This window comes from Piliocolobus tephrosceles, chromosome 1 (genome assembly GCF_002776525.5).
Source record: "Piliocolobus tephrosceles isolate RC106 chromosome 1, ASM277652v3, whole genome shotgun sequence".
Classification (NCBI taxonomy): Eukaryota; Metazoa; Chordata; class Mammalia; order Primates; family Cercopithecidae; genus Piliocolobus; species Piliocolobus tephrosceles.
In genome coordinates, this window is record NC_045434.1 from 120,747,720 (window position 1) to 120,769,124 (window position 21,405).

The following is a 21,405-nucleotide window of genomic DNA, read 5'->3' on the forward strand; positions in this document are numbered from 1 at the left end:
CAAATGTATAATTGGATTGTATTTATATAAATGCAAAATCTGGCAAAACTAAGTAATGTACTACTTAGGGATACATAGACAGGTATAAAACCTCCAAAGGAAGCATGGAAATGATCAATTCAGGGTATTTAGGGGTTACTGCTCAGTGAGGGAAGAGCGTTGCCATCACTATGTGGTATATAAAAGGCTCTGAGGAATAGTAATACTATCTCTTGCTCTTAATGTTCTGTACACAGGTGTTCACTTGTTGTCCATTAACATGTGCATGTTCATCTGCATTACATCTTTTTGTGTATATTTTTCTAAATTAAAAAATTGCAGATTCCAAGGACCAAAAACCAGACATTTCTATTCAATATCTTAGTCTGGCACCAAGAAATCTAAATTTTTATCAAGTTCCTACAGTAATTTTAATAAAAGTAGTCTGCGGGTCACATTTTGAGTATCTGTATTATTTCCATGGTTTGAATATTTTACTCCTGTAACTTGGCACTTCAGAAAGAGCTGCAATGTGGCTAAAGGAGGCAGTTTATAATAAATAAACATACAACCATTCTAATTCCAGAAATTATCACTTTACTATTCAAGAAAACCTAAACATTTACAAAAGAAAATAAAAACAAAGTTGCATTTTTAGACCACATTGGGAAAGTTGCACAGGAGTCTGATGAACCAACTTCGTGAAACATCTCCGTACCATGCCAGTACCATACAGAGAAACCCAGTCAACCATTATACCATAGGTTGAGGTATTTAGTACCTGAAAGTCAACCCAGTGCTCTCTTTGCTTATTATTTGTCTATAAAAATATAAAACCCAGCATCTTTACGAAACCTGAAATTACTGTCAATAAACTTTATAGGAGTAAAATTTTGTTAAAGGCAATAAAATAGAAGAAAGATGACAAAGGTCAGCTGTCAGTCAATAATAATGTGAAATTTTCCTAACATGCATTAAATTATAATAGTCCAAGCAACACTAGTTATTTTAACGATCTAAATGTAGAGTGTTGCTATTTTAAGCAATCTTGCTATGGCACAATTTTATTTTACATATGTACAAATTATGTTATTGTATATACAGATCAAGGAACTCCTCCAGTTCTCTCATCTTGATGGCAGTTACTGTTTTTCAGGCAGCAAGTTTTCCTTTGACTTCTTGCTCAGAGCAAGGGGCATAGGTGGGCATTTCTTTCCAAGTTCAATACATTCAGGGAAGTCTGCCTCTCAGCTCATTGTTTTTCTCATGGAATGATGAGCAGTATCAAGGATTTGCATAGAAAAGTAGTGTCTCCAGTTGAACATATCAAGCATTAGCTACACTTTTGATTTCTGTGCTTCTACAAGACTATATGATCCCTTCATGTTGGCTTTTCTTGCAAAGTAAATTATCATTCCAATGGCGGGTATTATTAAGGAGGAAGCACAATAGAGCATGAGAAGCTCAGGAGAAAAATAGTCTTTGTTGTTTTCTCTTCCTGGAAAATAACAAAATGGATGCAATTAATGTCTAGTATAAAAAGATAGCATTTAACAACAACAGTTACACGTTTTATTATAACAGTACAACTAGTTCTCCAAAGAGAAGGGAATCAAAGCAGCGATAAGGACCATCAGGACCCAAGATGCATATTTCTCTGAATTATCCAAATAATCAGTTGGTGGTTGCTATGGTCATGATGGATCTAAAGATGATAGTTGTTGGCTTCTACAAACTTGGATTCAAATAGATTCAGGTTCAGTTGTAAAATGGAAGGGAGGGTACAAGTTTTTAGGGCTCTTTTAACAAGAACAGGAATTGGAGACAGGCACTTGCTTTGGGAAATAAAAATATCTACTAAAGAACTGGGACTCTGATGACCATGAATTGAAATGACTAACCAGTTCTCTAAGAAAATCCTTATAACAATCAGAGTGTCACCATTATAGCTAAATGCCACAAATAAGATGGTAAGAGAAAAAAAAAAATCTTGCCAATGGCTTTTTCAGAGATATATAAAAGTTTCTATGTTTTTATGTCAGAAATAGGGCATATTAATATATTTTTCCTCTTCAGCATTTGTATCGTCTTTTGATAAACTGGAGTTCTTTGGACAGCATTATGTTACAGCTTAAATGTCTCTTAGAGGCATTCTCTGATCTTTATCTCCCTCATTCTAAATTCAGAACCTCAACATATTCTCAAAACCCACTCATTTTTCCTTCAAAACCTTATCACAGCTTTTAATGAAACATTTATCCATATAATTATTATTTATCCATATAACTTATTAAGTTTAGTTTCCTCCCCTAGGCTATAAATTACATCAAGACATGTATATCTATTTTCTTTTTGGTCCATCACCTGACTCACCGCTTGGCCTAGTTGGCACCAAAAAAGTATTTTTTAAACATTAATAACATTTTTTCTCTCTACATTTTGCTTTTGCCATTTAGTTGTAAATAGAGCACAGTAGGTACAGCATACAAAAACTTTAAAATTAGTATTCTTTCTAATCTGCTAAAAAATCATCTGCCAGCTGCTATACCGTTTAACATCTTAACTTTATAAGAACATCTGAAGAAGACAGTCACTGGAGGTAAACCAAGTAAAAAGAATCACTAGCATCAGATGATGTGAAGTCATTTTTTCAAATTATTGAAGAAAAATGGTTCACCCTAAGCACAATGATAATGGCCTCACTTTTTGACTTTCCCTTGCAAGAGCTGAGCTAGTCAAATATAAGGGTAATATTTGAATGGGATGTCCATCAACATGATTATGATTAGGCATCAATATTGATGACATGCTGAGAAATAGTATTTCCATTTCTATTGCTTTCTTTTCAATGTAATATATATTATCTTTTGCCTTTCAGTCTTCCCCACAGGCATCGGCAGAAAAACACAAATTTGCTGCCAAGGTAGTTGCCAGGGCAACCTTCAAATACAATTTTCTATTTGTTGTATAAACACTGAATATGTTTAAAAACTCCTGACGATTTCTATTAATGGAATATATTCAAGCCAAGACAAAATGAAACAAAGAAAAAATCCAGCCAAATACAAAAGAAATCTAGTTCAAAATACCCAGAAAAATGTCCATTTTTTTTGTTTTGTTTTCATTAAAATTTACCTATTTTAAACTATATTCAGTTTGGGGGCATGAGTTTCTAGCTGAGTGCTTAATATTCTTTGATTGTTCATTTGAATAATGAGTAAAAAGGAGCAACTATATAAGTGGCTAATTTGATAAAGCAATTAGAAAATAAAGCAATGTGTGTGAGAGAGTTAAAAAGTAGTGAAGCAGGTTTGATGTGTCTTTAAAAGATAACAATTAATTAACAAAAGAATTACAGAAGTGTTAGGGGACCAATTTCCTGGGGATAGGCTTAATTAAAGGTGGCCCAGAAGCTTTAAGGATTAAAGAAAATAGAGATGAATACATTTCAACCTGCTCATAACTGAGATTGCAATCTGTCCAGAATCATCCCCAACCTCATTGGAAGCATTGATTACATATACCCCTGTATCATTTGGAGTGATGTGATACCAAGTAAATGTTCCCTTCTTTGAACACATAGTAACTTCATTAGCTAGATCAACTCTTTTCAGGATAATCACTGCAGGTGGATGACTGAAGTTTTACATATAGTCATGCTGTTTTCCCCTTATTTAACATTTCTAGATGGATGTAGAGCTATATAGCTACTGGCATGTTTTGAGGAGGTACTGTGAAGGTGGAAAACATATATATGGTAAGGCTTGCCATTTTGAGAAATTTGGGCAGATGAACAAAAACTTTACCTGTTTCTGACGTAGGTTCAAATTTTCTCTGCATTGACAAGTGATTGCTCACTCCAAGAGCCAAGTGCCAGGCCTCTTAAGACTTGGCATTTGTTTGCAGTCCTGTTTGCACTCCACCGCCAAGTATGGCTTCCATTACACAATAGCAGCTAATTGGTGTGCAAGGGGTGTGAGACTGATCAGCCAAGGCTGATGTATTCTACTTCACCAATAAAATCAGCAGATCCTACCTACTGTGCATTCACAAGAGGGCTTAGGAGATTAAGGGGCCTCTGAAGTTTCTCCAGTGAGGATATTGCTCCTCTCTTTCTCTGTCCACCAGAATAGGGAGGGACAGCAAGTGGTTTGAATTTTAATGAGACTTTTCGATAGTCTAGAGATTTTTTTATGTTGTTCAGGATCAAGTTTACTATTCCCAATTATTATCCTGAAAAGAGTCAATCCAGAAAATTGCAGTTACTCTATGTTCAGAAAATAGTGTTTCCTTCTGGTAGAAAGGAAAAGGGTCTGGATAGGACCCTTCTTTTTCAATGTGCCAATCCTACTTCTTTCGTTTCCTTACAATCTCCAGGGAAAAGATTTGAAATACGGTTAAACATTTAGCAACTGCAAAACCTCAGAGACAAATGATACATCGTAAACTGAAAAAAGCAAGCAGGAATCCCTCACTCACGAATGATTAATGTCAACTTCCTGGCTAAACTTTATAGGATAAAGCAGCTGTGCTTGATTATTCCAAGAACCATTAAGAAATAAACCACAGCTCCATTTTGCCAACTCATTCATCAAATATTGGAAATCTTAGTAATCCATGGAACCTCTGAACTACTACCAACAAAACAAAAACAAAAACTCAAAACAAACTCGCCTTGAACATCAAGTGTTAAACTTCTTAATTGTGAGCCAACTTTGTTTTTAGATTCACATTCATATACCCCCGCATCCTTCAACTGGGCCTTTTGGATGGTATAGGCACCATCTATCGATTTTAGTACTGTGTCTCCTGTCTGTGCTTTTTTCTTCAGGATTATCCATGTTTCTGGAACATTTCCACATGTACAAGAGATGATGACAGTGTCTCCTTCTTTGACACTCTCAGAAGGAAAAGCTGTAAGTTTTATGTCTTTTGGAGTAACTGTAAAGAGAATTTAAAAGGCATCTCTGATTCAGTGAAATATAAACCAATTCCATATTAATTCAGTGACATCAACAACAGCTTCCATGGAGCTATTTGTGCTAAGTGTTTGCATTAAATGTTAAGAAGAGCAAGTAAAGAAGTCGAGCATTGCTAGATTGTTGGAAATGATCATGTTTTAACTAAGAGAGTACATGGTTTATGCTTCTTTCATGTCCCTTAATATAATTATTTACCCAGCCTAGCACAAAGAATAGGTGTTTGATATGGTTTGGCTCTGTGTCCCCATCCGGGTCTCAACTTGAATTGTAATCCCCAGGTTTTGAGGGAGGAACCTGGTGAGAGGTGATTGGATCATGGGGGCTGTTTCCCCCTTGCTGTTCTCATGATAGTGAGTGAGTTTTTACGAGAACTTTTGGTCTTAAAGTGTGGCAGGTCCTCACTCTCTCTGGTTTGCCACCATGCTAAGATGTGCCTTGCTTCCCTTTCTCCTCTGCCATGATTGCACATTTTGTGAGGTGTTCCCAGCCATGTGGAACTGTATTAAACCTCTCTTATAAATTACCAATCTCAAGTAGTATCTTTATAGCAGTGTGAAAATCGACAAATACAGTGTTTAATAAAGAGCTATAGAATTCAGATGTGAAACAGAAAATTACTTTTTTGTAATACTGTTTTGCAAAAATCTCCTTGAAGTACAAAGGCCTTTACAGGTTTCTGAGTTTTGAGTTGGAGCCTTCAATCAAGAAGTTAAGCTGTACAGATGTGGCTTTTTCACTCTCCTTAACAACACTACTGCCATTTATTAAGTTCTAGGCACTGAGCTAAGTATTTGACATATAACATCTCTATTAATGCAACAACTGGTGGATGCAGGTACCATATCACCAATTTTTAATCCCTATTAAGGTCTTCTATTCTGTAAGTTGATTTGAAATTCTTTCCCTATTTCCAAGGTCATGACAACCACCCAAAAGGTTTTTTTTGTTTGTTCGTTTGTTTGGCTGGTTGTATGTTTTTTAAGGATGTGCATTGCCTTTCCAAGATTCTTCTTCTAAAATACAAATCTTATTGAGTTGAGGTAACAAGAAAGTCACTAATATCTTAGTGGGAATAATGCCAAGGTGTAAGAGAGGAAATGATAGCCCTGGCAAAGACAAGAACCCTTATACCTAAAGGGGAAGGGATGGAGGAAATCCACATTGATCACTTGATTTTGCTCATAACTCCGTATGGCTTCAACCTGCAAACTAGGAATTGTCTTTTTCTCAACCTTGGGTCTCCATCCTAAAGAGAAGGGGCCTAGGTCTGTTGACTTAATCTACTTTAGTGGTTCCATGCTGTCAGGCTGATGAACCAGAGGACAGAGTCACGGCTACTAATAATCTCAGAATTTGCAAAAGACTTAAGTGCCAGCTTAGGCTTCTAAGCAAATACTACTGGCCATCTTGTGAGATTGCCACTCAGAGTTCAATTCAGCCAGATGTGGTGACTTTAATCCTACATAATTCCAAATGAAGATATTCCTCTTCCTATTCTTATCTCAACGCCATAACCATTGCCTCATAAGTGTAACCGGAACTTCTGACACAGGTCCTGAAGGCTTGCATTTCACTTGAGTTTAAAAGACTCTCAGGATAAGAAACTTGTAATGATTCATGAGAAAGGACAATTTCAGGAGATTTCTCCATACATTGGAAACATCATAAGCTCTTCAAAACCCTCAACACACTTTTGTAGTAAAAATTTTGTTTTCAAAGAAGACTTTACTCATAATCAGTAACATAACCAAAAAAATTACTAGCAAGGATAACTCATTACTCACACTCTGCTCACCTTGGATAATTAATTCTACTTCTTTTCTGCTTCTTCCAGCCTGGTTAATTCCTTCACATACATAAACTCCAGAATCTTCCATTTTTGTAGAAATTAAGATGAGAGTTGCATTCTCAGAAATAGGCTGTAGCTCCCCATTAGGTAGCTGCCTGCTCCATAGGATTTTCGGAGCAGGAAGGCCATGGCTCAAGCATGTCATATTCACAGAACTGCCTTCCTCCAGGACAGAGGAAGGGCTGACCAAGATGGCTGTATCTCTGGGGGCAACTGAAAAGGCAGAGAGGCTTGTTAGCTGGACCCCCTATGCCCTGAGTTCCAAAGAGTTTTAATAATGTTGCAAAACTGGGCTATGGGTTCAGCAGACTCAAACAGTTTATAAACCTTGATAATTTAACACAAGAGGTTTAGGTTCTTATTTACTTTAGCCGATACCAAATGATAGAGCAGAACATGGACACGTCACGGTGTTTTCTAATGGAAGTAAGTTCAGTATACCCTCCCTTGTAACCAAAGAATGACGAGGGTCAACGATAGTGTGTACTGCCATTTATGGTAGAGTCAACAAGACTATGAATTATTTGAATCTCCTTCTGTGAAAAGATGTGGTCTATTTTTCCACCCCTTGAAACTCTAGGCTGGCCTCATGACTCACTTTGACCAATAGAATGTGGAAGAAGTAGCACTGTAGGACTTCCAAAGCCAGGTCTTGAAGAGGCTGCTTTCATTTACACCTTCTTGAAAACTGAGCTCTGGTGAGTAAATCTAGGCTACTGTTCCTCAGGGTGACAACACATAAAGAAAAAGAGGCCAAGTCATCCCAGATATGGCTCCAGACATGTGGATGAAGTCATCTGAGACCAGCCAGTCCTGCTAACCTTACAGAAAATGCATGAGCGAGCTCAGTTAATACCATATCGAGCAGAATAACTACCTAGCTGGCCCCTTCCTAAATTGCCAACTCAAAGTATCATAAGCCAGTAAATAGTTACTATTTTATGTTTAGGGAGGGTGATTTGTTAAAATCATTATTATTTTGAAATTTCTTTTCAGTTATGTTTTTTCTCCACAGAGGTTTTAACTATTAACCTTATGTTAACTACTGCCTGGCAAACACGATAAAGAGACAGGTATTAAACTGTAGATACCTCATGTATGTACTTACCATTGACATAAAGCATCTGTGTACTCTGCCGTTGTTTGGGTTCGAATTCCATTTCATCAATATGTAACTTAGCCTGACAAACAAGAGCTTTTCCGGTATCTTCAGTGGTAGGGATGAAGGTCGCTTCCAAACTTTTGTTCTCTAGAGATTTCATATCTGTATCCTCCAAAAACTCTTTATTCTCCAGAACAGTCTCCCCCTTAAGTAATTCAATCTCCAACCGGTCAAGGGGGTACACGCTAGAAACCTTGCACCTTACAGTGATGGGGCTCTCACTCACAAGGACACCTCCCATCTCGATTTCTGGATCTCTAGGGAATGCTGCAAAATGCAAGCAAAAATGATTTTCATACGCGATATTCAAGGAAAAATTGAGCTAAGCTTTATTAAATGTAAAGGCCTAAAAATGACAGCTTTAATTGACCTGGGATAGAATGACTGTCAATATATAAGTAACGACAGTATTTATAAATGACATATTTATGATATTATATATGAATAATGTTAGAACAAAACTACTTAGCATATCCAGTCCTTGAGTAATAAATTTTCACTTATTTTTTTTCTTCTTAATATGCAATCTTGCTGTGTGCCATAGCTTGATCTTTTCTAAGTACACATCAGCTTCCACTATCTTATTTAGTAAGTATATATTTTACATGTTTTAAAATTTGCCATGTTATGTTGAATACTTAGTATAAACTAGTTCTCTAATATTCATTATCTCAGTCTTCAAAACAGCTATGTAAAATGGGTATTAGTTATTTTATGGCCAGGAATACTGAAACATATAGAGGCTAAGAGACTTGCCTCATGCATTATATCTAGTTGAAGTCAATGAGATGGGCTGAGAATCTGTATCTCTCTGACCTCAGAGCCCAGCTTTGGTTTTACACAGCTGTGCAGTCTCTCAGTATCAAATAAGACAAACAAGGAAGTTCTCAACTTAGTTTAAATTTTAATGACCAAATTTAGGCAGCAAGTTTTAAATATTTCTCAGATAATACTTGTAATCAAGAAAAGAACTGCTTAACTCTAGTCTTTATAATACAGCACAAATCAAAAAAAAAAGAGTCTAAAATAGCTATCAAGGGCAAGAATAATGCTTAAACATATTTTTCCTTAACAAAAATGTTGTTAAAGTGATACATGCTCAAATATTTCTATGTTGCAATAAGACCCCACTGCTGGTTCTCATTTCTGTTGGGAATGTGCCTATCTCAGCAGATCATGGACTCTGGGTAATATAATAATGCAAATAAAATGTATCCTCCTTTTGAGAGGCTCAAATCCATTTACAGGCATACTGTAACCCATTCTGAACAAAATCTTGAAGGGTATCACAAGTTTGGGCAGGGTTTCTGGTAGAAAATCTCTACCATATGTTCTCTTGAGTTCTACTGAAGTGAGAACTCAAGGCAGAGTGACCCTCTCAAAAAAATAACTTTATGGTCACTTTGCATATTTTGTCCTTCATTCAATATGGACTGAGGAACTCCAGCAATGTCAAGTTCACAGAGATTTGAGGTTGCGAAGAGTGTTTATTAAGACAACAAGAAGAGTAAGAGAAAGTGTAGTATATGTAGGTGGCATAAATCAACATTAAGATCTAATGCTGCTTCCTGATTCTGCTTTTCACCTTAGCCACTACCACTGACCATCCCCATCTCCAACCTAATTCCTTATCTTTAATTTTGGCTTCCTTCTGCTTCCTATTCCCTTATTTTTTTTCCCATCCTGCAGACAGCTCTTCAAATGTGCTTTAAAGCAGTGCCTTAAAATAGTTTAAAACTACTCATTCCCAACTGGAGTAGCTGGAGTAGTCACCTCCACCCAGTCATCTGAATGGGCACTGACCCCAATGCACTCACCTCCAGCATGTAGTGTGTTCAAGTGCATGATGAGAGAGTATTGACAAGGCATAAACCAAGGATTGTGGGTGCTGTGTACATATGTAATACATACTTGAGATTTAGGCTAATAATGTTGTATCAAACCATTCTGATTCAGATTTAGGAACAAAATTCATAATGCTAAATTCCTTTTCTAGACATAAGGATCTCATTGCATATCACAGACGTGCATTATTTTTCTTCCAATAGAACTGGAAAAACATAAAATAAAATAAACAATTCTGAAAACCACTTACAGTAGAGCTCCACCTGGATTCCCTTTTCCAGTTTCTTACGTCCACAAGTCACTGTGCACAGATAAGAGTGTTCGTTCTCAAAACTCACAGGGCTCAGGGTCAGCGTGGAATTGGTCCCCTCACTCCTCACCTTCCCGCTCAGAGGACTGTCTATCTGGGTTCTCCAGGAGAAAGATGGGGACTCACAGCCCATAACACTACATGTCAACACAACTGAGTCTCCGATCTGAGCAGCAATCCGGGGTCCAGGGGAGATCTCAACAGTAAATGGTTTCTCTGGGACAGAAGTGGAAAGCAAGATGAAAAGAACATAAGATTATTTTCTTCTTTCATCACATTCTGACATATGATCTTTTTTTTCCTGGATTTCCTTTCAGTTAATATCTATGCCAAGAAGAAATTACTCTTTTCCACCTTGGGACTATCAGAAATGAGACCACATCTTTTAGAATGAAACAATTATAGCTTGTTGATTCATTCATTTAACAAATTGAATAGATAAAAATTTGTCAAGAGAGGTTGGTATCTCTTCATAACAATAATAGAGTCTCTGCTCAAATGCAGTTTATCAAATCACTGTCAGAGTGGACAATCACTCAAAGAATTTAAGTGGTTCTTGTGTGTCAAGCACTATCTAAATTACTATATATATATATATATATATATATATATATATATATATATATACACACACATAAAATCAACAATTCCGTACACTAGTACTATTCTTTCTTCTTTGCCTTCTCTTTCTGCTTCTACTCTTTCTCTTCCTCTTTTTACCCCTCTTTTTTCTTCTTGAGGAAATTTAGGCTCAGAAATGCTAAATAACTGTGCCCAGTTTGCAAGTAACAAAATTAGGACTTGATGCCAGGTGAGTCTGATTCAAGATCCCAGTTTTTCAGTTGCTACAACTAAATCAAGTCATCCTCATATGGAGATAAAATGATCTAAAAAAGGGTACTGGAAAAAGCTACAAAAAAAGTCTCTTAATTAGATATAATACCCACAGTGGACAAGCATTTAGAGCTTCTATTCCAATAATACAGTTATACCATTGAAAGTCACATAGGATCACCCTGAAATCAAAGTCATAATCTAAGCATTAAAGTGATACATAAGTCACCTCCAAAATTTGCCTGATGCAATATAAAAATACTTTACAATTAATTCAGGGTCTGAAAACTGAGATGTGAGGGCAAACTCCTAAGATTCAAATATCCAGGAATGTCCTTTGGTCATCAGCACTGTCCCTGCTGGGTACATGGGCTTCTTTTGGATGACTGCTATTTAGGGAGAAAGGGAACACCACATCTTGACTCTGTTTCCCTGAAGAAACTGAGAGTGTCTGGGCAACTCTGAAAGCAACAGATGAGACCCCCATAAAAATCACTGAAATCTTACTTGTAAATTACAGGCTTGAGCTTAAAGAAAGAAATCTCAATGTACAAATAATCCAAACATGTTACATTTTGCATGGTTCTCATCTGTGTCATAAGTTATTTTTCTTAATAATTTTCTCTAATTGTGACATCTTAGTATTTTCTGAAGAAGATTCTCCTCAAATTACCTCAATAAACTGATACGCTATTAGACTTTGAAAGAGAGCTCATTCACAAAAACAACCAGAGCTTCCGAATTTCTTATAGGCTAACGTCAGATGAGGAACTTTAAAAACAGATCCACTGCCTGTCTGTGAACATTTCTAAGTCATTCTTTACAGCGACCACATGTATTGCCATGTGAACTTGGAACCACTGGAGGAGTAACTCTTTTAGGTAGCTGAAAGTTTCTTTGAAAGTACTTTCAGTACTTTAGGCCAGTAGTATCCCATGTGATGTAAAGTGCAAAACAACTCTCCCCAACTCCAAAATACATATCCTTTGTACACTGGAATAGGATACAGTTTATTATGGAGTGGCATTATTCCAGGGTGAATGATTAGCTTTACATACTTTTATTGGCATAACATCTTTCCTGGTCACTTGAGAATGCTAACCTAACATCCAGCTGAGATAATCTACTTATGGTGAGTTTTATTTTTATTTTAATCATCCAAGTTTAAATACCATGTTTTCACATTTAAAAAATTTGTGTTGAGCTAGGTGTCACTATAGCTGGGTGGCACATGCCTATAGTCCCAGCTACTCAGGCAGCTAGGGTGGGAGGATCAGTTGAGCCCAGGAGTTTGAGTTCAGCCTGGGCAACATAGCAAGACCTCGTTTCCTAAAACAAACAAACAAGACTATGCTACCCATGTTTATAATCTATTCACTAATTCAGCAAACATTTACTGAACATTTATTATGTGTTAGGTACTGTGCTAAGAATCTAAGCATTCACACACACACACACACACACACAAATTCCTGACTTTAAGGAGTTTACAGATTTTTTAGAAAATTAAATAGAAACGGAGGTCTCACTATGTTGTATGTTGCCCAGGCTGGTCTTGTACTCCTGGCCTTAAGCAATCCTTCCACCTAAGCTTCCCAAAGTGCTGGGATTATAGGCTTGAACCATCGTGCCCAGAGCAGGAATTCACAGTTTAGTGGAAAGGCACATTTAAAAAGATATACTGTTTTGGCTCTTACTAAGGAATATTTGAGTTAACTATTTATATGCCTGTCCTTCCTTCCTAGTTTGTATGCTCCCCTAGAGCAGTTGTCATATCTTTTTCATGTCTGTACCCCTAGTACCAAGTAGAATTCTTGGATTCTTGGACAAGAGCTCTTAATATGTGTTGAACTGAACAGAACTGCATACATGACTATAAGGAGTGTTGAGTGTACACGAAGGAAAGAATATGTAGTTTGGTCTGACACAATCTGGAACTGGGAGGCTGACATGAGCTTCGTATTGGAGAATGGCTAAGACTTTGCCAGATGAAGGAAGGAGAAAGGCCATTTTAGGCAAAAGGAACAGCATAAGCAGAGGCACCAAGTCATCAACAAAGCTGCAAAGGTAGTTTCTGGCCAGATCATAAAGAGTTTTGTGTGACAGTTTTAAGAAATGGATTGAAGTTATAGAAAATGAGCACCTTTTTGTTTAAGGTAATAAACCCTGGGAGTAGTGCATAAGATTGATTATTCTAGGGACAGAATGTTAGAAGGTAGACTATTTAAAGATAATTAGCCACAAAATATGTGAAATATTATTCAGCCTTAAAAAACAAAAGAGGAAATTCTGTCATTTGCAACAAAAGGGATGGACCCAGAGGACATTATGCTAAGTGAAACAAGCCAGGCACAGAGAGACCAGTACCTCATGATCTCACTTACATGTGGGATCTACTTCTAAAGTCATAGAAGTAGAGAGTAGAATGGTGGTTACCAGAGGCTGGGGCGAGGAGAGGAAGGGAACGAGGAGATGTTGGTCAATGTGTACAAAGGTTCAGTTAGACGGGAGAGTAAGTTGTTGAGATCTATTGTACATCATGATGACTATAGTTAACGATAATATATTGTGTATTTAAAAATACCTAAGAAAGTGAATTTCAAATGTATCACCACAAAAGAATAAGTGAGGCAATGAATATGTTGACTTGACTTAATCATTCTACATTGTATACCCATATCAAACATCACATTGTAATCTATAAATATAAACAATCATGATTTATCAATTAAAAATATTTCTAAAAAGAAATATAAAGATAATTAGCTACAAAATTAAAAAGTCAAAGGGGTTTTCATTAAAATTAACCTGTATTAAAATCATAGTAAATGCAACTAAAGAGCTATTTATCCCTAGAAAAAGTATGAACTATCCTGAGCCTCGGTTTTTAATAGTGTTGCGGTAAAGATTAATGCAATAAAATATATAAAGCAGAATGTAGAATTCCTGGGAAACATTAGGTGTACAATCAATAGGTGGTGTCATTATTAATCTCTGGGAGATTCCACTCTCTCATCTGTAAAATGAATACAAAATACTTACTTTTTAGTTATTTCTTGAAGATGGCATATGTAAAGTACCAGAAACATATCTGGTGTTTAGTGAATGCTGTTATGTAAGAATATCTTGCAAGAGCCCAAGTGAGAGATGATAAACTAAGGCAATGGCAAGTGGGGTTAAGAAGAGGTCATATTCTGGGGAGCATTTTGAGGTAGAACTGACAGGAATTAACAGCATGGAATTGGAACATGAATTTGGGAGTAATCAACATATTGTAGTCCAATTCTTGGGAGTCTAGCATGAGAAGAGAAGAGGACTCAGGGATGTAAACTTGAAAATACCAGTATCCCAGGGGCAGGAGGAAGATAAAAAGTGAGGGAATGAAGCAGAGAAAAAGTGATTTGAGATGAAAAAGAATCAGAAAAGCAGAGCCATGGAAACTCTGGGAGGGAAGACTTCTAAGAAGTACTAGTAAGATAAACATATATTTGTGCTAAAGGCTATGGCAACCAGATAGGTCATCAGTGAAACTAAGGGAAGCAGTTTCAGCATTGAAGCTGTGTGACTAATGCTCAAATCCCAGTGACAGCACCTTTGTCATTCCTTTTTCACATTCTACTCACCTTGAACAATTAATTCTACCTCTTTTCTGTTTTTCCCAATCAAATTAACTCCTTCACACACATAAATTCCAGAATCTTCCATCCTCATAGCAATTAAGGTGAGAGTTGCATTCCCAGAAAGGTGCTGTAGATTCCCATTATCTAATTTCTTACTCCAGAAAATCTCTGGAGGTGGTAGACCCTCACTGGAACAGGTCATGGTCACAGAGCCACCTTCTTGTAGCCTTGTGGATGGATTCACAGAAATAACTGTATTCTTGGGTGATACTGAAAAGGCAAAAAATAATATTAGCAATTGCTAAGCATCATCCCAGTGCAACAGAGGGAATGTATTTCTCTTAGTATTTATGTGCTTCCACCAATTTGATGAAATTACTCTGCCAAATTTGTATAAAGAACTGCTGAATCATTCAAAATAATCTATCCAGTTTCTGACCAAACTGATCAAGTTTAGTTGATGTTTCATGTTTTTCAGATGGTTGTAGATAGTCAGAAATTAAGAAGAACCATGTGGCTTAACCTCCCACTAAAGGGTAGGAGTCACATTTAAGCATTCTTGCCAAGTGCCCATTCAAGTCAACTTCAGCATTTACTGAGAGAATCAACCCATTGCTTTCCAAAAGAGTCAATTTGATTTTTGGACAGTTCTATGTATTAGCGCATTTCTCCCTATCGAGCTGAAATCTTCTCTCTATACTAATTTAAACATATTGGCCATAATTCAGCCCTATGCTGTTACAGAAAAAGGTAAATCACTCTTTCATATAACTGTCTTTCAAATGCTTAATTAGAGCTCTCTTTTCCAGGTTTTGTATTCTCTTAGGAAAAATATCCTCTATCTTGACTATTCTTCTCAAAATATTGTTAAAAGCCTTTCCAGCTCATTCTCTTTCAGCTAAACATGCCATAGCTGGCAATACTCCTTTTAAATGTGGTGCCCAGTGCAGAACATAGCATTTTAGTCTAGAACAAAGCACAGTGAGCCCACTCCTACACAACGCTGGGACTACAAGACTCCCGTAAACCCCCTGGCAGTATCAGGTGGATTGGAGGCAATCAAACCCCATCATTTTTCCCCTGTCCAATGCACATATGTATGTATGTGCATATGCATACACACACACATACACACACAGAGAGAATAGCTGCTCACCTTGTCAAGTTTCTGTACCTGTGCAAGTAATATTTCAAGGCATACTATAAGAGTTTACAAAACAATATTAAAATGTTTTATTATTTGAACTTATTTCCCACTACTCAATCTGGTGGTATGACTATTCCCCTTTTATACCCTGGGAAATAGAGAAATTAAGTAACCCAAACTTACACAGTTAATAGAGCCAGAAATTAAGCTCAAGTCTTCTCAATCCAAATCCAGTGTTCTTTTCATTGAATTGTACTATTGGCAAACATTATGTTCTCAATGAATACAAATGGAATACAAACTATATACAAGTTTTTTGGTTTTTTTTTACTTTGCTGCTAAGTTTATTGCTATACACAACCGAGGTGGGATTCCCACAAAGACTGGAAAACATCACACAAGTACTTACTGTAGACTTGCAATTCTTTTACAGCTTCCCTTTCTGTGGGCACAGAATCCATTTCATCAATGTGTAATTTAGCTCGGCAAACCAGAACTTTCCCAATATCTTCAATGACAGGAGTAAAGGTTACTTCCAAACTCTTGGTTTCCAGGGACTTCCTGTCTGCGTCCTCCAGAAATTCCTGACTCTTCATGAGACGATCTCCTTTCATTAAGTCTATCTCCAGCCTGTCAAATGGGTATACATCAGCAACCAAACACTTGACTGTGATCGGCTTCCCAGCCTCCAGAGGACCACTCAGACGAATCTCTGGATCCCTAGGAAAAGCTGAAAAGGCCAAAGAAATACATGGATGGGCTTTTTGCTCATGGGATATAAGGTCTCTTACTGCTTTAACACAATGCAAATCAAGTCTAGTGTTTTTGTTAATACAGTCTTAATACAGAAAAAAAATGTTTAAATAGCCCTTCATGATTTGGGGTGAGTTCAAGGCACAAGAAATGGAAGCAAACATGTTTTAGAACATTATTCTATTCTGATCCTGTATATATTAAGGGTTGCATGTTATTACAGTAAAAGAAGGAAGAAAAAATAATGTTTATATTGAACCTTACATGTGGCTGTCACTGCGCTATAGATTTAACATTAATTATTTTATTTTTTCCTCACAACAACTCTAGGAGATAGAGATCACATTTCACAGAAAAGAAGACTCGGACTTAGTACATCTACATAACTTGTCTAAGGTCAAACACCTAGTAAATGGTAAAGCTGGGATTTAAATTCAGGATTTCTATTACTCGGTTTTGCTACTACAGATTTACCTTATGTTACATCACCTTTTCTTATTATAGTCAGGGCAGATTTATTTCCATTTTACAGATAATGACTGTAAGGCTTGGAATATCGTTGCAAAGAATAGTTATTGTCAAAATATTCTAAGAAATGAAAAGATCAACTTTAAGTAATTAGCGTCTGAAAACAGTGCCTCTGATAGGAATTCATCCACCAGAAAGATACATTTGTGCAATCTTTATGTTCTGGAACGCATATTTGCCTCCTGAAATGCCTAACTCAGTATCCCACCAAGTGTTCCATTGAAGCTTCTAGTACAAGGAAATGTACTACTTCTCGTAGCCATTGCCTCCTTTGCAAGAGTTACCTTTTTCATTACACATTGTCATGAAGTAACATATTGGTGGATTCAAAACTCTGTATAACAAAAAGAATACAAAGGTCTCAACTCTAACCATTATTACAATCAAATGTGGAAAGGAGACAGAACTGTTATACATAATGAAAAACAGACATCCTTGGAGAAAAACCTCAGGCAAGATAATTAAAGCCAGAAGCGTCTTCATTTCTCTTTTTTAAATCTTCAACTATTTGGTACTAGTGGGCAAAAGACAAAGGAGCTGGAAATTCTTTGCTGTGTGAAGAAACATGGTATTTTTCATTTTTCCAGCAATAATTTCTGTCCCTCATATTCTGTAAGAAACGTTCCTCTAATCCACACAGTTTGATGTCAGGTAACATAAGAACTTGCTACTTTTCCCTGTATTTACATAAAGGAAGCTTTTAAGGAGCTCAGGAGGCTGCACAGACATAAACTATGCATGTACAACCAGCATAATTGAAAGCAGCCGGCCAAGCACAGTTTCTTGGGAAGCTTGAGCAACACATGGGGCTTGTTGCAGAATCAATTAAGGTTACTGGGAAAAGTTGGGCTCTGGTACAACAGAACGGAACCAAAGTAATTATAATCAAATGAGGTCTTCATGAAGACACGACCATAAATGGGTTCAGTTTTTTAGAAAGAGAGGTCATGGGTAACAAAAGGCAAATGATTTATGTCTGGTTAGTTTTTTATTCCTCTTGCTAACTTTGTTTGCTGAATGGAGAATGGAGTGGGATGCATTTTGGCAGGCTGGTAAACTAGGGACATCCACTCACGTTCATGAGGCAAATCTAATTCATTATATAAATATCTTTGAAGTTGAGCGATTGAGTACCAAGGCTTCATGGCACCAAAAAAAAAAAAAAAAAAATCCTAAATGTGTCAACACCAAAGTCAAATGAGTGAAACTTTTACAGATATTAACAATTATGTCTAAGGAGAACACTTTTATACTAATACCTATTACTAATTATAGATCTACTTAATGTTTAAACTAATTTTAAGTATCAAATTGCATAAGAATAAATGAATAGAAAATCCCTGAAGGATGGAATTCATAAATCAATCAGAGATGTAAGCAAGTAAACATGTAAGGATGTAATCAAGTGGAAAGATTTTTTAATAAAACAAAAAGAACCTTAGAAATGATCATTTTACAGCTAAGGAAACCGGAGCCCAGAGATATTGAGTCTTATACATGGTCACTGTGTTTGCCGCACAGGTGGAAATAGAAGCCAAGATTTGGATTCCTGCTCTCTCTCATGCTGGCCTTAGCTGTCCCTAGCTTTCCTGATGTTGTGTGTTCTTCAGCCAATAATCTGTACACGAATATCCATTTTAAATCTTTTTTTACATATCATTTTTAAAAAGAGATTTTAAAGTAAAATTGAGAGAAAAACGAAGATTTTCTAAAGCACTCACAGTAGATCTCCACCTGGATTCCTTTTTCCAATTTCCTAGATCCACAAGTTGCTGTGCACAGGTAAGAGTGTTCGTTCCCAAAACTAACAGGATTCATGGTCAGCGTAGACGTGGTCCCCTCATTCCTCACCTTCCCATTCAGCGGACTATCTATCTGGGTTCTCCAAGAGAAAGATGGGGACTCACAGCCTGTGGTGCTGCAAGTCAATGAGACGGAGTCACCAATCTGAGCGAGAGATTTAGATTCTGGGGTGGTCTCGATCTTAAAAGCTTGAGCTGCAAAAGCAAAAAAAAAGACAGAAGCAAATTTACCACTAATTTGTCTAGTATTCTACTCCTTCTTCTGTGTATAATGTCTAAAATATGATCAGACTAATCTCTTTCCTAAGCCGCTTCAAACTAACTGCAAGGTAGCCAAAAAGCACGGAAATCACTTTCAAAAAAGTTTATGGAATCATCTTCACTAAAGAGAATTCTCAGTTCCAACCTTGATGCCCATTTATCAAAGCTGTTTTGTTATTTGTTAAGTTCGACCTCATTGTCAAGTATAGGAAACTAACGAGACAGACCAACTAGAGACAGAAGCCGAATTACTCACTTGCCTTTGGAAAAAAAGATACCAAAAACATCAATTTTCAGCTCTAACTATGACAGTACAATATTATATAGCAAAACTCAATTGCATATTAAAAGTTAGGTTAAATTAACTTTTCCTACTGTTTAAAATCACAGTGTCTTTACTTCACTACTTCGCTACTATCGCAAAACTGACTGAAGCCAAAACCAAGGCTAAAATGGAATGCTAACATTAGAAACAGATAAAGGAAAATAACTTACAAGCTGCAAACACTATCCAAAGTATATTTGAGGCTCCAAAGCTCACGACCATCTTCCCAGGCATTTTAAGTTGCTGTTGTGATGAGAAAATAGTGGTTCCAAAACCCTAATTTGTGTCCCACATGTATGTGCCTGGAAAGGGTATTCAGCTCCTGAAGCCAGTGAGGCCCGATGCTGCGGAGTGAAATAGAAAGTCTGTGCTTTATAAAGGGTCTTGTTGCAGAGGCGGAGGGAAATCCCTTCAAGGGGAAACCCAGGGCAGAGCCAGGGAAAAAAGTTTAACGGACACCCAGCCAAGTTCCAGTATTAACCCCTTCAGTTGCTCTCACTGCTGAAGCTCCTCTCTCTGTCCTGGCAAAAGAAGACACTTCCAAAACTATAAAATACAGGCTTTTCCTCATCTTCAACTCCAAAAGGCTATCTTTACTGGAAAGATAAAGGACAATGCTGATTACAGAATGAAACTTTCTGAATCCAATGTGGTTTAAGAGGGTGGGGAGAGCAAAAAAGGAGACAGAGTAGTAAATTCTACTCTGTTTTTTGAACTGGATACATAACCACTATGTCATGTGAACTGATTTTCTCCATCAAGGAAATATGTTTGCAATTCTAAAAGAGATTTTTTTTTTTTTTCTCTTACAAGAGAAAGGAAAAAGTTCTTTCTTTCGATGAGTCATTTTTTAAAAAGGAGACACCATAACTTCTTAGTTTTATATTTGTTCATAAAAACAGTTCTTTTGGCAACAAATATCAACTTTTTGAAACTATTTTCTTGAGTAGAAAGTAAAGGAATATAACTGAAATTGCTGCCAAAACAAGGGAAATCATTTTTTTCTTTTGTTTTAGAAAAGTTATCAATACTTTGGTTAAATTGCTGGATAATTGGAACTTTTTTTGCAGACTTACATGCAAGTGTATGGAATCCAGCTGAAGAGGTAAATCTCTTGGGCTGTGAGATTTAACCACAAACCCAGTTAAAACATTAAAAAAAAATGTTTTTATTATAAGGAAGAGAACAATAACCAATTTTTATGTGCCTTTTCCCCCCGTGAAGTGCCTTCTTAAAAAAATCCTGATTAACTAACTGGCTTAGCCTTGCACACACATAGCCCAAGACCTTGCAAAATGCTTGCCCACCAAAAAGAAACCGGAATAGCCACTTCCTTTATATTAAACACGTGCTGGTCTACCTCCCCCATTGGATCATCAGTTCCTCTCATGGCCAGGACCAGTTCTTGTTCATTGCTGTATCTACTTCTACAATATCTAATGCATGATTTTTCACTTAGTGGATGCAAAAAAAATGCAATAATAAATATTACACATTTGGAAAAGAAAATTCTAATTACTAGCAATAATAGGTAAATGTGTCCTGAAAAAACTGTTAAATTCTACAAGACAATTCTAAAGCTCAGAGGCTCACTGAGATGTGTACAATAAACTTGTACTATATAAATTTTGTACTCTGTAACAAAGGCCATAGCTGAGGTCTGGAATCTATAACTGTCCCTATCTGGTTGGAGAGGCTTCTGGACCTCCTCTTGGATACTGATGTGGCTCACACTAAAAGACAAGGAGGGAAAAATAAGTGGGAGATGCTGTTCTAGGGTGTGGGGATATAGGACTTCACCTACCAAATATCTAGGGACCAGAAAAATTGATTCAGGAAATATTAACTTGTAAACAAGTAACCCAGAGGTCCTTTACAGTGTTTGTGTCATCATCATGTAAGTTCACTATTTAACTTCAGAACAGATCAAAAGGGTATTATGGAGTTTTAATATGTTCCTTTGAGGCTCAAAGACAAATGGCCAATAGGATCCCTGGGATCATTATGA

The 21,405-nt window shown here is 36.8% G+C and overlaps 1 protein-coding gene across 3 annotated transcripts; it reads right to left on the reverse strand.

The window, feature by feature from the left end:
• Window positions 1–553: 553 nt before the first annotated feature.
• On the reverse strand, window positions 554–19,847 carry VCAM1 (vascular cell adhesion molecule 1). 3 transcript variants are annotated; one of them, XM_023191317.1, is made up of 9 exons: window positions 19,568–19,847; window positions 18,917–19,006; window positions 16,138–16,458; window positions 14,585–14,851; window positions 10,068–10,343; window positions 7,919–8,239; window positions 6,757–7,023; window positions 4,654–4,920; window positions 554–1,477 (listed from the first exon to the last, which is right to left on the reverse strand). In XM_023191317.1, exons 1-9 carry the CDS (start codon window positions 19,629–19,631, stop codon window positions 1,317–1,319), a joined length of 2,034 nt encoding a protein of 677 aa, XP_023047085.1. In that variant the 5' UTR covers window positions 19,632–19,847; the 3' UTR covers window positions 554–1,316. The 3 variants fall into 3 exon arrangements, with proteins under 3 accessions (XP_023047085.1, XP_023047084.1, XP_023047086.1); XM_023191316.3 differs by having other exon boundaries at window positions 18,731–19,006; window positions 19,568–19,741; XM_023191318.2 differs by lacking the exon at window positions 10,068–10,343 and having other exon boundaries at window positions 18,731–19,006.
• Between the last annotated feature and the right edge of the window lie 1,558 nt (window positions 19,848–21,405).